General features: G+C 44.4%; 1 protein-coding gene across 1 annotated transcript in view; it reads right to left on the bottom strand.

Annotated features, from left to right (window-relative positions):
• Positions 1 to 14,604, bottom strand: part of LOC8042605 (myosin-6) — a 53,115-nt gene that overhangs the window by 37,307 nt on the left and 1,204 nt on the right. The window contains exons 2-7 of the mRNA XM_029993966.4: positions 11,310 to 11,389; positions 11,107 to 11,177; positions 10,694 to 10,951; positions 7,018 to 7,154; positions 2,851 to 2,968; positions 895 to 994 (exon numbers count right to left, since the gene is read on the bottom strand). Coding sequence (XP_029849826.4) covers positions 895 to 994; positions 2,851 to 2,968; positions 7,018 to 7,154; positions 10,694 to 10,951; positions 11,107 to 11,177; positions 11,310 to 11,389 — 764 coding nt within the window. The remainder of the gene's footprint in view (positions 1 to 894; positions 995 to 2,850; positions 2,969 to 7,017; positions 7,155 to 10,693; positions 10,952 to 11,106; positions 11,178 to 11,309; positions 11,390 to 14,604) is intronic.

Genomic DNA, 14,604 nt, shown 5'->3' with positions numbered 1-14,604 from the left:
GCATTGATAGCCCGCCGTGCACGGACGCACGTATGTACGCACCAAACAAGAAAGTTGCGCGAGAGCTTGCGATTGACAAGGCGCCCGACTTGGCCCGACGCCAAAGTATTTGCCAACGCGACTGCCGGCTTTCCCGCTTTCCCAGGATTGCTCTTGGTCGCTTCTTTGGTCCGCTCGCTCGCTCGTTGCGCCTGGTCGGTTTTTCTATTTTCTTGTAGACTTTTCTTTCTTTTTTTTTTTTTTTTTCCTAACTAGGAGAACATAGTGGTGACATTCTTTCACGGAACAAACGTTCGCGCTTTATGCAGATCGGCGGTGTTTCTAGCGCGTATGCAAGCAACGGACTTCGCTATAGTAAAATATTCTTTCGTGAGCATTCTTTTCTATAAAACAAGAAAACTAAATCGAGTTTTGAGTTTGATGTATCTCTTGTGCATCAGCGCTAGATACGCGGAGAGAAATAGGCGGTTTTTTCCGCTTTTTTTCAAGTGTTTGTGCTCACCCACCGAGACATGGCCCACCCCGCTTTTTTAATGAATTTCAGGCGGTAGGGGGGTGGGCGATGACTCGGGATATTACGGTATGCTGCCAAATGGCCTCAAGATGGCAGAGCACTGCCTTAAAAGATTTAGTAGACTGGAAACCAACCAGTGAGTATGACACCTTTACTCAGTTTCATCACAAGTATGACCAAAGCCGACGCCACGAGCACGAGCATGTAGTGTTGTACAATGCTTTCACTTCATGAGTACAAGTTTCATTGCAGCCAGGCAGGCAAGTGCTGCACTCGCTATTGTAGCATTTTCGCTACAATAGCTTTGATTTATCACAGTTGTGATAAATCAAAACGGTTTCTTTCACATTAACGGGCATGTCGAATGTCAAGATCCTTGCCTCGAAATGTCTTGCTTGAGCGCCGCACCCTCCGATGTTGCATCCGAAAGATTGCTGTCCAAACAGATGACCCTTTGTTGGAGGACTTTGATCTCCTGGTCTGTAGAGCAAAAATGCAAAAGAAAACCCACACTCTCACTTTATGCTTCACCAAAGAAAAATCCCGTTGCATAAAACGCCACGAGTACATACTGGTGCTCAGAATAAACTTTCCACCTCGATACCCTAGCATTAAAAAATGTCACCAAAAACGCCTTTCTAAAACCAACAATTTCAGGACTTTGCCTTGGAGATTATAAACCTATGTTTAAGACAGTGAGGTAACAAAGTAAAGAAAGCAACAAAAACTAAAAAGGACAAGAAAATTCCTGCAGCCAATGACACTATGATGCAATACTACAATTGTTAAAGGGGCACCGACATGTCCAAATAATATTTTTCTTTATTATCCGAAATGATTGAGAACGATGCCTGGAAATTGGCCGCAAAATATGAAATGAGACGAATTTAGTATTTGTAAAGTAAAAAAACAATTTCCAAATTCAGAGTCTCCACGCGATCCGTGCCAGTGCAGGGACGTCGAATATTGAGCCGTCCTGCGAGTTGAGTTTTTCCAACGCATCCGAAGTGTTGTGTTCGCTGGCGTCCCGCGAACAACCCGTTTCCTTCGTGCGCCCCGCTTATCGCTGCGAGCAGTCGACGTTCGACTTTCGAGTTTGAAGCTCTTTTAGGGCCTTTTCAGCGATCTCAAATTCTTTGAAATGGTGCGAGGTCGAAGGGAACGCGCAGTGAACTGTTGTGAGCGACGTGGGGGCCACGTCGCACCGGTTCTGCGTGAAAGGCTGCCCTGGAGGTGTAACAGCCGAGACTACAATACACAGACACCAAACCGAGTTGTTTTGACCGTTTGACAATTTTCTTTTCGAAGTCTGAAAGGTCGTCGGGCACCCCTAAAATGGCAGCTTTGTCCAACTCGCCGATCAGCTACATGCATCGAGTGCCGCCATGTTTTTCGAGGGAGGATAAAAAACCAGAAGGCGACATCACACCGGACTTTGATTTTCGGTATTTCAGAAAGGGCCGTGTGCATTCGCAATTGCGTTAAAAAACACGTTTTACGAATGCCGTTATTAAATGTTATGGAAATGTCGCTTACAAAGCTTCCAAATTTCATAATATTTGACATCACAAATTAAAAGAGGAGGTGAGGAGTGGGAGAGAAGAGCACCAAAAATAAAAAGGGGTGCACACACGTGGGAAAACTTTTTTGCATTGTGGTATTTTTTTCATGTCCAAAACTACAGCTTGCATCGTTTTAGACAAAAAAAAAGTATGACCTTTGAAGTGTCAGTGCCCCGTTAACATTCCTTAAGTGTCCATACCGACATTATAACGAAGGAGCAGACCTTCTAAATGACAAGATTGGCACACGCAGAAAAAATCCCATTTATAAACGCGTTTTCAAAGAAGTTGCGTATCCGAGTAGAAAGAAAAATATCCGGCTCCCTATCTGAAAGCTACGTAGTTATACGATTCCCTTCAAGATTAGCTGCACAGATTGCTCCACCCAGGTAAAAGCTTCTGCTCTGGAAACAGGATCAGCTTAGGATTCCAATTGACTGATTTTTCGTTCTTTTTTTTAAGGACACGGCAAAGCTGCACAAGCTGCATTGCACATATACCACGGTCACAAGACACAAATGCGAACTTATCAATCAATGCAGTTTTGCTGTGTCGACCCTACGGAGAAGCGAGACAAAAATGTGACATATACCAACTTTTACATGAAAACTGCTGTTTACAGTTGGGGGGGCAACTTACACACCGAGGATGTGGCAATGCAAAGACAAAGAACCGGGAGAAAATAAATCCGGCTTTCCACATAGACAGAGTGGTGCACGCTTTTTTTGTCCACCCTTTTTCTTGTCTTAGAAGCGAGGAGTCCACTTTGCCCACCTTTTCGAGCGATTGTGTTGTCTCGGGAGGCGATCTCCTTGTCCAGGTCTGCAGCCCGCTGCAGCTCTTCCTCCAACTGCCGCCTCAGAACTTTCATCTCTTTTGCCCTCTCTGCACTCTGCCAGGGCAAGAGCAACAAAACGCGCAATACCACCGGGCCGTCAAGCGCGGCACACAGCTGCAGAAATGCAGGAACAATCATCTGTACGATCTAGATCTGTGGTTTTCGGACCTTTTAATCTGGAGAAATGCACGTCATTCCTGATCAACAGACGATAAAAAACACCTCCCGGCCTCGTCGTTGTTGCAGTAAAGCAGGACAGAAGCCTACAGACCTTCTAAAAAGTAATTCAGACACTAGGAAGTGTCTGCTACATAGTTATGCAGGAATGAATGGCTCATATCTACTAAACCCTTGCTTTAAAAAAAATAAATAAACAAAAAAAAAAACACAAATTAGCGGTGATTTTTAGCACGTGTTTGTCCCATGAATTTGGATGTCGGAAGCATTGGACCTGAACGTATCAACAGACAAGAGAATAACTGAAAAAACAACCACTGGGTGTGACCCCAGAAGTTTCAACAGCCTTAGGAGTGCCGTTTGTGAGGGATTGCGTGCACCGTTTTGAGTGCCCGGGTACGGCTTGCGGAAATGTTGAGACCTCCGTATAAAACGTAACGATTTTCGCCTCCCACCGAACTCACCAGGAAGGAGGGTCCTCAGCACTATTTTGAAAGTGCTATTGCGACTACTAGGTGAATCAATTTTAAGTTTAATTTTGATATTCGTGATCTTGGAGGTCGAATGAAAACACTTTAACAAGTTTTTTTTTTTCTTCTTAAATACAGAATTGCTTCGATTTCTCTTTTAACTGGAAGAACAGTTCACTTGCGGTTGGGGAAGGACTAGAAAATTCGGAAGCTTGGAGGACCCCGAGGGGTTCCCCCAAGTACAAAATTACCCTAGTCCTAGGCATTCCAACACACTGCAGACGCGATACCCTATTTTTTTGGTTCTCTCACACTGCGAGCTATGAGATTGTGACAAATAAAACCAGAAACGAACCAAGGTTTATCGTAGAGAGTAGTACTATGGTGCCAGGAACGCGTGTAACACTGGGATGTTTCTGCACCAGATAACTCGATTTCCACCCGACGACATGACATTTCCGCATCGTGTCGTCGCCGGCCACAATCCAGGCGGTGGCACAACTTTATTTATTTATTTTATTTATTCACAATACCTTACAGGCTCTTTTCCAGAGCATTGAGTAAGGGGGGTATTATACACATAAATTCAGAAGAGAAAATAGAACAAACGCACATACAGTCTCACACAAAGTTGTCATGTAGGCACAGGATACAATAAAAACCCAGCTAAGTACAAATTTCGAAAAATAAAAACAATAACAAAAAACACTGGACTAATATAAAAAGTTGTCAAGTTACACAGAAACAGAACTTATCGGAAGCGCATTGGTTAGAAAGTAAGATTGAAGTTTAGCACGGAACAGTGTAGTCTCGGCAATGGTGACTATTGATTCAGGAAGGTCGTTCCATGCGCGGATGCCACGTGGTACAACTGAGTTAATAAACGCGTTGGTTGACCCAGTGAGGTGTTGAAAACTCTTACTGTTAGTGGTTCGACGAGATGATCTATTAGGGGGTTTAAGGAAAGTAACGCTTGAAAAACGATTGCTATAATAGAACTTGTGAATTAGGCACAGAGTTAAAATGGTTCGACGCACTTCGAGCAATGGCAGGGCACATTGATCTTTTAGGAGAGAGACACTCATGCTATATGAATAGGAAGATGTTATAAAGCGTGCTGCTCGAGTCTGGACTTTTTCAATGTGCGTGGTTAGGTATTTCTGATGAGGGCTCCAAATCGCGGCAGCATATTCGAGTTTAGGACGGACATATGTTTTGTAAGCGAGTTTGCGGAGATGGTTAGGAGCCGATTTTAAGTTACGTTTAATATAACCGAGCGTTCTAGATGCGTCAGCGGTCACAGAGTTAATATGGGTGACCCATGAAAGGTTAGATGTAAAATGGACACTAAGATACTTGTAGGATGAGCATACGCTAAGGGACGAAGTGCTTAATGTGTATGGAAACTGTGAAAGAGATCGTTTGCGAGTAAAGTTCATTACTTGGCATTTGGATTTATTTAGTGTCATTAGCCATTCTTCGCACCAGTTGTTAACGCGATCAAGATCATGCTGGAGTAGTACGTGGTCATCTGGAGTGTTTATTTTTCTGTACAAGACACAGTCATCCGCAAACAAACGCACATTAGAAAACAATGCATTTGGGAGGTCGTTTACGTAGATAAGAAATAACAAAGGACCCAAGACGCTGCCTTGCGGAACGCCAGAGGTTACATTAGTAATGTCAGACTGAAAATCACCACAGACAGTATACTGAGAGCGAAACGACAGAAAGTTGCGAATCCATGAGAGGGTTAAAGAATCAAGATTTAGTGACGAAAGCTTCGACAAAAGGCGACAGTGGGGAACGCGGTCGAATGCTTTAGAAAAGTCCAGAAATATTGCATCGGTTTGAGAGTTAGAGTTCATGTTAAGATGTAGGTCATGGGTGAATTCAAGCAGTTGTGCTTCGCAGGAAAGGCCTTTGCGAAAACCATACTGATGCTTATAAAAAAAATTGTTAGCCTCAAGATGCGATGCAACATGTGAAAAAATTATATGTTCAAGTACCTTGCACACAACACTAGTTAAAGAGATGGGGCGGTAGTTCTCTGCGAGGTGGCGATCTCCGTTTTTGAAAACAGGAACGACCTTCCCTATCTTCCAGTCGCCTGGAAGTATACCGGTGGACAATGATTGTTGAAATAGTAGACCGCAAATTTCACTGGACACGCGTTTTGTATTTTTAAGAAGCTTAGAGTTAATGTTATCTGTGCCAGCCGACGTAGTAATTTTTAGGTTATCTATAATATTTTCAATTCCCGAAGGTGATACGGAAATAGGACTCATGAATTGATAGCTAACGTCATTAATAACGGGCACTGTTGACGTATCCTCCAGCGTAAATATAGATGCAAAATGGTTATTCATGACAACAGGACATTCAACATCAGAAATGGTGTCACCTTCACGGTTAGCCAAGGATATTTTATTTGTGGTTTCATTTGGTGCGATAAGCTTCCAGAATTTTTTAGGGTTGTGTTTGAGGACGGATGGTAGGTCACAGTTATAAAATTTTCCTTTGAATTCTCGTAGGCGATTAACATAAAGTTTAGCACATGTGTCGTAATTGGACCAAGCATGTTCTGTGTTGACATACCTGGCAGCTCGAAATAACCGTTTCTTCTTGTTCCGCAAGGATTTCAATATTTTGTTAAACCAAGGTTTCTTGCTATCGGAAAGTATATTAAAGCGTGGCACATAACGGTCAACACATTCAATCATTTTGTTTTTATATAGCAACCAATTTTCATTTACTGTGCGGCTCCAGAAATCAACAGAAAAGCTGTTTAAAAACACATCAAGTTCGTCATTCATTTGAAAATAATCAGCTTTATTGTAATCAAGTATAATCTTTGAAGTTATTGAGTGTTGCGGTGAACATATATCTAGTGTTATGTGTATTAGTTTATGGTCACTTAGGGCGTTTATGTACTTGATTGAGTTTATCACGCTTGGATGAGTCACAAGAAAGAGATCAAGAATATTGTTCAAGCGTGTCGGTTGGTCAATTACTTGCTCAAAGTTAAAGTCGAGAGACAAATCAACGAATGCCTGTTCCTCCTGACATGATGATGAAAGCGTCGTCCAGTCAATATTTGGAAAATTAAAGTCACCGAATAGCAGCACAATAGAATCTCGAAACCTGTTTTTGATAATGGAAAGAACACTTCTTAACTCAGTACAGAAACTTTTATCATAATCTGCGGAAGTTTTCACCGCTGTTGCGTTGAAATACTGGCGCTTTGCGCTGGCATATTTATCCTCAACTGCCATGATCGCGACATGCGAGAGCATGACACTCTGGCTTTCGTGATATTGTTTGGTGCCATTTCGGGGCCACATTTAATGTACAGGCGGGTGGGACGCTAAACACACCAGTGAAAGACATGTTCGAAGCATTATAGCAGAACCGTCGCCACGTCTATCTACAACCCGCATCTGTCCAGGCTCTTACCGGACCCGAGCGGCGACTAGGAGAGTCCACCACCCTCTTGAGTGGGAGGCGCACGGGAGATGGCGAGTATGAGAAGCAGCTGCTCTTGCGCTTTGTCTTGACCCGTACGCTCTCCGGGCTCTCGGCATCGGGCGAAGCTGAAACGGAACCATCGTTGACCATTACGCTCCGTTCAACCTCGCAACGAACTGCGATGAATTCATTTATTTATTCGCTTTCCCCGTGGCAGAGAGACAGCGTTAGAGTGGGAGGTTACATCATGGTTATACGCTAAAGAAGAACAAACTAAGCACATTTCAGAAAGAATGAAGCGAGAGAAGCACGGAAGTCCGGGTGCACTTAATGCCACCGCACGACGTGCGTCGTAGTGATGGCAGCACAGCACTCGCGGAATTCTCCGTCCTCGTGCCGCCGTAGTCTTTTCTACCCCACTTCCTGAGCATGGCATGGTACTCCATCTACGAAGAGCCTTTTCGCCGTGCCGTAACTAATTCGCCATCTTCGGACCCCCTACAAACTTTCCGAGGTCACAACTACACGAGATGATCCACTCGTATGGCCGTGCGCATGCACCGGCAGAATGGTGCGACGGCCACGGCGTCTTGTTTGAATGCCCAGCCTCTAACACACGGTTGTTGTCTTTCACCATACTTTGAAACCACGTGAATGCTCGAGGCTAGAAATAAATGGAATGCATGTGCAGTGCAAGTTAGTCTGCTTCTTGCACAAGGGTTGCGATGATGTCAAAACGCCGGGCACTTATTGGTCGATTGAAAAAGATAGTGGGCAGACCTCAAGGCATCCGGCATTGAGGTCTATCCACTACCTTTCGATCAAAGCCAATGGAGCTCGGCGTCATTCCGACGTCACCGCGACTCCTGCACTAGAAGAGGACGACTTGCTCTCTGCATACTTTTTTTTAATTCGCTCCATTTGGTCCTATCCGTGCTTGGTCGTTAAAGCGGTTTACTGTTGAGAAACCCCTTGCTATCAATTATAGGTTGATGGTCTTGACAGACTGAAAACTTTCGATTTCTTAGAAATTGTCTGCGGCTGGGAGCAATTGCGTTGTTAATGACGTCACTGGATGCCTTTGCCCAGGACGTCCACACAATATCCCAGGAATGTGTCCATAGGAAGCTATTGCCGTGAAAAGGGTAGTACGATCGACACAAAAGGGCCATCCCGCAATGGGTCAGAAAAAGCCATGGTTGACCATACTTTCTAGAACCTCAGAAAACGTTTGGTTCCATTCACCCATAGCTTTAGAAAAAAAAAAAAAGATGATCTGAGCTGGTTTGGATCTGTGTTCGTGCACCTTCTGCTTACGACTGTCCCGATGAGACAGCATGAAAAAAGGAAATGTACAGGTTTCCGTTTTCAAAAATGTAGTTTTGTAGATACGAGCCATCAAAGTGAATCCAGAACTGTGAATGTAACACGTGACTCCACTCCCTGTGCTTTGCTGCACCTCTCTTGAAGGTCATGCGACACTAGCAACATTGGAATTACTTTGACAGCTTCTCTGCAATTTATTGTAAAGAGAAACTGAGTATCGAAGGGCCTCAAATGCTACAGGGGGTCTAACAAACAGTCTCTAATCAGAACAGTATGTGCCAGCACGGAAACAGCCCTTCTGCTACGGTTCACATCCCCCAACAATCCTCACCAGCTGAATCTGAGGCCATTTTTAATGTGCAAAGAATCCTGGATTCAGGATCAATTGGTGGCACCGACACATCGCTTCTAAAGAAATCCAAACGTACGTCAAAAATACTGGACTTCTTAATAAACTTTGAATGGGCACGTGATCTGCTTATACATATTACAATCTTTTGCTAAAGAAAGTAGAACCATATATGAACAGCCGTTTATAGATATTCTTTGGATACTAGTTGAAATAAGTTATTTAAACATCTGCCAATGGATATCCCGTGAACGTTCGGTACATCTCCGATTTGGATATATAGAAACTAGTGTCCTGTTCTGGCACAGGATAGTCCAAGCTAGAGGTTCTGAAACGTGGGTTCGTGGACCCATTGGAGTTTGCAAAGGCATTCCAAGGGTATAGAAATCCCCGTCCCGTCAGTCGAGCTTGACAATGCAAGTTGTCTTTTTTTCAAATTGAGAAGAAAAGTTCCAATTTTCGGGGGAGTTTTCTCATGTGTATGTCAATGAGAAGTCTACTTCACACTAGCCCTTAGTTGTATCTTTTTATCAAATCATTAACATAATAAACCTATAACTTTCCATTCCCTCACCATGAACAGGGTCCTTTATCATATTCGCCGATCCACAAGGGGTTCACGAAACAATGGTTGAGAATTACCGCTCTGAGCAACTTAATTTTCACAAAAACCCAAAGTTTAGGATTTTGAAAATTTTTTGAAAAAATTGTTACACAAATATATGGTAACAATGTCATAGCACACCACTGCAAATCCCGAAATTTTGTGCCAGCAAAGTACTGCCGAAAGCTGCACTTTGCAAAAGCAAAGATTTTTTAAGCATTCAGACCCCGTTCGGATGCGCCATAGATGTCCATGGTTTGTTGCACCTGTACTTCCCTTTATCATCCCCTCAACAGTAGTCAGAGAATAAACTCTGGCTTGCCAGGCATATCTTATCCAGCTTACCAGACAAACCTCTGCACTTCTTGAAAGGTTCCAATAGCTGGGATGGTGGAAACAAGTTTCCCCTAATGTGCACTAGATTGCAGGTAGTAGATATAAGATTAAAGCCATAGAGTTCCAAGACACATAGCATTGCCAGTTGAGGACTAGCAAATAAAACTCAAAGGGATCGTCGGGTAAAACTATCACCAATAAAACTACTATTCTCAGTGTCTTCGAACACAAATTTCACAATGGACAAAATGTGCAAGCTGCTCTCCGCTCTGTTCAAAAGTGCAAATGCTCTCGTAGAGAATTAACTGTAACGACAACCAGGTCGGCAGTGCCCCATTTCAACCGGTAAGAAACACCATGGCGCATATCCCACCAGGAACCCGAAGCTGCAGTCACCAAATGAGCTATGCTCCACTACCCAACTTTCATGGGGCACAATTGACAATAGTTATGACTCAAAGATGCAGCTTCCCGATCCCGTCGCAGACTTGCCATTTACGAAGAATGGAAAAACTTTTTTGCGATTCGAGACAAGGTTTCAGTTAACTGGCACCAACGGCTTTAAACTCCGGGATGGCACACGCGTACTTACTCTAAAGTGTGGCCAATTTCTAAAGTGTGGCCACCCAAACCAACAACTACGGTGCCCAGAAGGTGTCTTCGACTGGCGTGTTTACTGCATCCCCCCCCCCCCCCCCATGTGCATCGAAAGCGAGTCCAAAGTGGACACAATTTGCATTGCAGGACACAGCATGTCACAATCGTGACAATCGGTCGTTAAAAACCGCCGAAAAAGACGAGCAGATGTGAAGGGCCGACCCTCCGCTGCGGGCCGGCTGCCGAAGCTACCATGAACCGTCGAGCCGGAGGGCGACCTTTGGCGGAATGGCTGTCCGCCGACATGCTATTGCCGAGATGGCGACACTTTTGCGACATAGTCGGGACGATAATTGAGGGATCACTTTTGAGAACGTGGTAGTCGCACCGGCCGGGGACGCGTTCCAGGCACTGCGATGGCAATGACCGAGAGAAATTGCGGCGACCCGTACCCTGCAAGTGCGCCTGCAGGTTCGTCAGTACGTCGTCCTCTGCGCCGGCGACGATCTGCAGCATCTCTTTGATGCGCTCCTGGACCCCCTGAGCCAGTCGCATTATTGGCGCCACCTCCATGGTCCCGCTGAGGCTCGCCGCCTTGAAGAAGAGGGCCGCGAGTGCCAGCACGGAGGCCGTGGCCAGCTCCAGCTGGCTGGCATCACCTCGGTGGGCCGCCCGGGACAGGAAGTGGGCGGGGAGGCAGCCGTGGAAGCCTGCACGCCAAACACGGGGCCGCCACCTTTAATGCAAGCGGGGAGCGAGTACGGCAAACTTGTGTTTTCAAGTTTGTCGTAGCCGAATGGGCTAGGACAAAGCGAGCCCGACAGTGTGTGCTTCCCAGTGTTAGGAAATAAACATGAGTGCATACTGCTGAGGAAGCCTTCAAGCTTGGAGAAAGCTTCGGACGGGTCCACGTTTTCTGGACTCAGGGCTGGATCTCTGCAAGGAAGACAAAATAACCCTTGGGCAGCAGACAGAGGATAGTCATGGAAAAAGGCATAATAGTACCTACACTTCCATGCATAACCCCCCCCCCCCCCCCCCTAAAAACACACACAAAAAAAAACTTACATAGTGGAGATCAGGGTCAGGAGCAGGCTGCCACTCCTTAGGTCGCTAAGTGCCTTGATTTCGACATCATAGCAGCCCATCTAGAACATGAAGATGGTTAAAGGGGTGCTGACAGGGTATGTATACTCTTCAAGGTTTTTATTTGTACGTGACATGAGAGCCCAACTACCCAGAACCCAATTAGCGTCTTGAAATTCGTTTCTTTCCGCCTGAAAACCGCCAATGAGAACTGGCCAGTTTGAGTCGAGCTCACACCCTTCTTCATGGTCATGTGCTGTTTTCGATGGTTTAGACACAACCACCAAAGATACTAAAGGTTGTGGATCACCGAAGGCACACACTGAATGCTAAAAATAGACAAAAAATATACCAATTTTTTTGTGGCTTGTAAAAAAACTGCAAAACATTGTAAAAAAAAAAGTTGCACAGCCACGTGATTTCCGGTAACGTTCTGCTCCTCAATACCCCAGTCCAGTTTCGAGCAGTTGCATTTTTTTATTTTATGAAAAATATATGTGACTGTGTAGCAAAATATGGTATCTGTCGTCTTCAGACACCATAATGATTGAACCACTAGTCAGATTTAAACGACATTTACAGGGCTTGTTTCTGTTGAGAACATTTGTGGCAAATTTGGTTAAACTTAGTGAAGTACAAAAAAAATTTCAAATGTACAAAAATGAAGGTGGAAATGTCTGCATAGGATAACTATCATTTTGAAATTACTTATAAATTTGTCGTTTTCATTTGTTATATTGCTTTAGGGCAGTTCAGAGCAGATAGCTATGGAGCTATATTTCTATATTATATCATCTTTCATGACAAAAAAGCCACATAAACACAAACGCCGTTTTTTAGATTTCTATCCTTTGTCCAAAATGTTAGTTCTCGAGCATGAAAATTGACAAAACAAAAAAAAATACAAGCTCACAGCTACCTCCCCCTAAAGGGGGACCGCCACCTCGAGGGTCGTATTTTTCTTTACTGACTAAAACGATGCAAGTTGTAGTCCTAGACACGCAAAAAAATACCGCATCGAAAAAAAAAGTTTATATCGCGTGCGCGCTTTTTTTTTGGTGCTTTTCTCCTATTCCTCGCCTCCTCGCTTCTTTTGATTTGCGACGTCAAAAATTATGAAATTTAGAAGCTTTGTAGGCTACATTTCTGTAACATTTAATAACGGCAATTGTAAAACACGTTTTTTAACGCAACTGCGAACCCACTTGGCCCTTTTTGAATTACAAAAAATCTGAGTCCGGTGTGATGTCGCCTCCTGCATTTGTATCCTCCCTCGGAAAACATGCCGCCTGAGCAAACGGCACCGCTCGCACGGAATAAAACCGGTTTTTCCCTGTCCGCCGGCGGCATGTTCAAATACAAGCATATCTTGGCATCTGTAGATGCGCAATAACAAAACGTCGAAGAAAATAAAAAATGCAGCTTGCAGTTGCAACGCTTTATTAAACATCGGTGTAGGAACAAATGGTCCCGGAACAAATGGTACTATCAGAACTAGCAGTCCCAAGTCCAAGGTATGGTCCCGTAAGAAGATTGTTTTGAAACTAAGATATACCATGTAATATACTGTATAAATTATGCAATCAGTGATTTCCTGGTAGAATGAAAGATTTCGTCTATACTTTGAGGCCGGTTATTTTTTGAAGAAAGTGGTCGGGTATTGAACTTAATTTTATTCAAAATCATCAAAATATTTTCGAACAAAACATTTTTGAAACGAAAAATGAGTACTTTTCGTCATACTGTTGAAGCGGGCTATATCACACGAGCGAATGACGATTTAGCAAACAGCAACATCTGAGCGAGTAACGGGGGCATGTGTTAACCCACCCCCTACGCTACGCTTACGTTGCTTCGCTGACACAGTCTGCGGTGGCTCATTATGAAAATGCGAACCCACTTGATCCACCCGTAAACGCCGCTTCGTGGCAGCCCACCATTCGTTGAAGTGTCACTCGGTGAAACGTGGGCGTTTGCTAAAACATTGTTCGATCAAGTAAGTGCCTCCCCTGCTGAAGCCATGAAACTCGAATTACTTCCATCTCGTCATGACACGTGGTGGTAGCACACATAACAAGCAGAGCTTGATGCCTTTGTAGGTGCATTCCCAGAAAAATACAAGACTTGGTCCAGTTCGTGCAACCGGCAGCCTCAAAATTCGGAGCTTTTCATTATAATTTGGAAAACAGAAAATGTTTACAGGTGAGTGTTATTGGATTTTATCAAATTTATCCGAAAACGCAGAAGCCACATTGGCGATATTTATCTGGGACAATTTTTTCCTAGTTTGTAATTAGGACCATTTGTTCGGTTTCCCCATTAAGCATTCCTTTACTTTAATATTTGAATTGCTTTCTTTCATAGCTTCCGTGAGCATGTGTGTTTCACTTCACGTGATAGCGAAGCCGAGGCTTGCAAAAGCACATTCCCCTGAACGATGCTCGTTCAGGGGAATGTGCAGACTTTGAGCTCGCTCTTGTAGCCTCCGCTACGCTGGTACTTGATGGAACGGAGTACGGAAAAACTGTAGTGGGGACGCGTAATGACGAACATTTGAGACGCGATCCACAGATATTAGATTTTGCTTGCCTGGAGCGCTGCTCAAAGCTTGAGAGCTACGGGCCTATCGCATGCAGCAAACACTTATCAAATCCTGACAAACAGCCAATGACACGAGCACTCGCACTAGAAATGCACTAGTCAAACACAGAAGCGCAGGCTAACTCACGCTTATAGCTCTGGGTGCAGTCTCAACCTAAAAATAAACTGCAAGAAAACCCCCAAAAACCCAAAAAGTTGCCTTTTTTTTTTTTGGGTGTTGAACTTATCCGAATCAAACTTTTGGCGAATATGTGTTGCCACCTAGACACGTGACTGGGTTCGAGACTAGAAAACAACGAGTGCACAAGGCCTCTTCCACCCGTTCCACACCCAAAACATCAGCTACATCCTGTTCGCCCACTGGTCAAGAAGGAAGTGGAAGCTCCTCCCACCTCTTTCCACTTTAGCAGAGTGAACACTGGGGAAGAGGTCGCCTCCCCTCCAGCGGGAGGAGCTCCCACTTTTCCAAACTCGCCTTTGTCCCCATCGTGGGTTATCTTCTGCCCCGAAGTCGACACAAAGAAACCATCTTCCCTCTCTGCTCGGCCAGAAGGAAGAGAAAAAGGGTACTAGAACCATTTACAAACTTGGAAACAGCGCGAAACAGACAAGGGACAAGAACGAGAAGTGAACGAACACAACGCTGTCAACTGAAGTTTATTCCTGCGAGGAACAG

The sequence above is a fragment of the Ixodes scapularis genome, unplaced genomic scaffold (genome assembly GCF_016920785.2).
Source record: "Ixodes scapularis isolate PalLabHiFi unplaced genomic scaffold, ASM1692078v2 PGA_scaffold0__279_contigs__length_252992795, whole genome shotgun sequence".
NCBI lineage: Eukaryota > Metazoa > Arthropoda > Arachnida > Ixodida > Ixodidae > Ixodes > Ixodes scapularis.
Note: the sequence above shows the minus strand (reverse complement) of the source record. Positions and strands in the feature narration are given on the sequence as shown.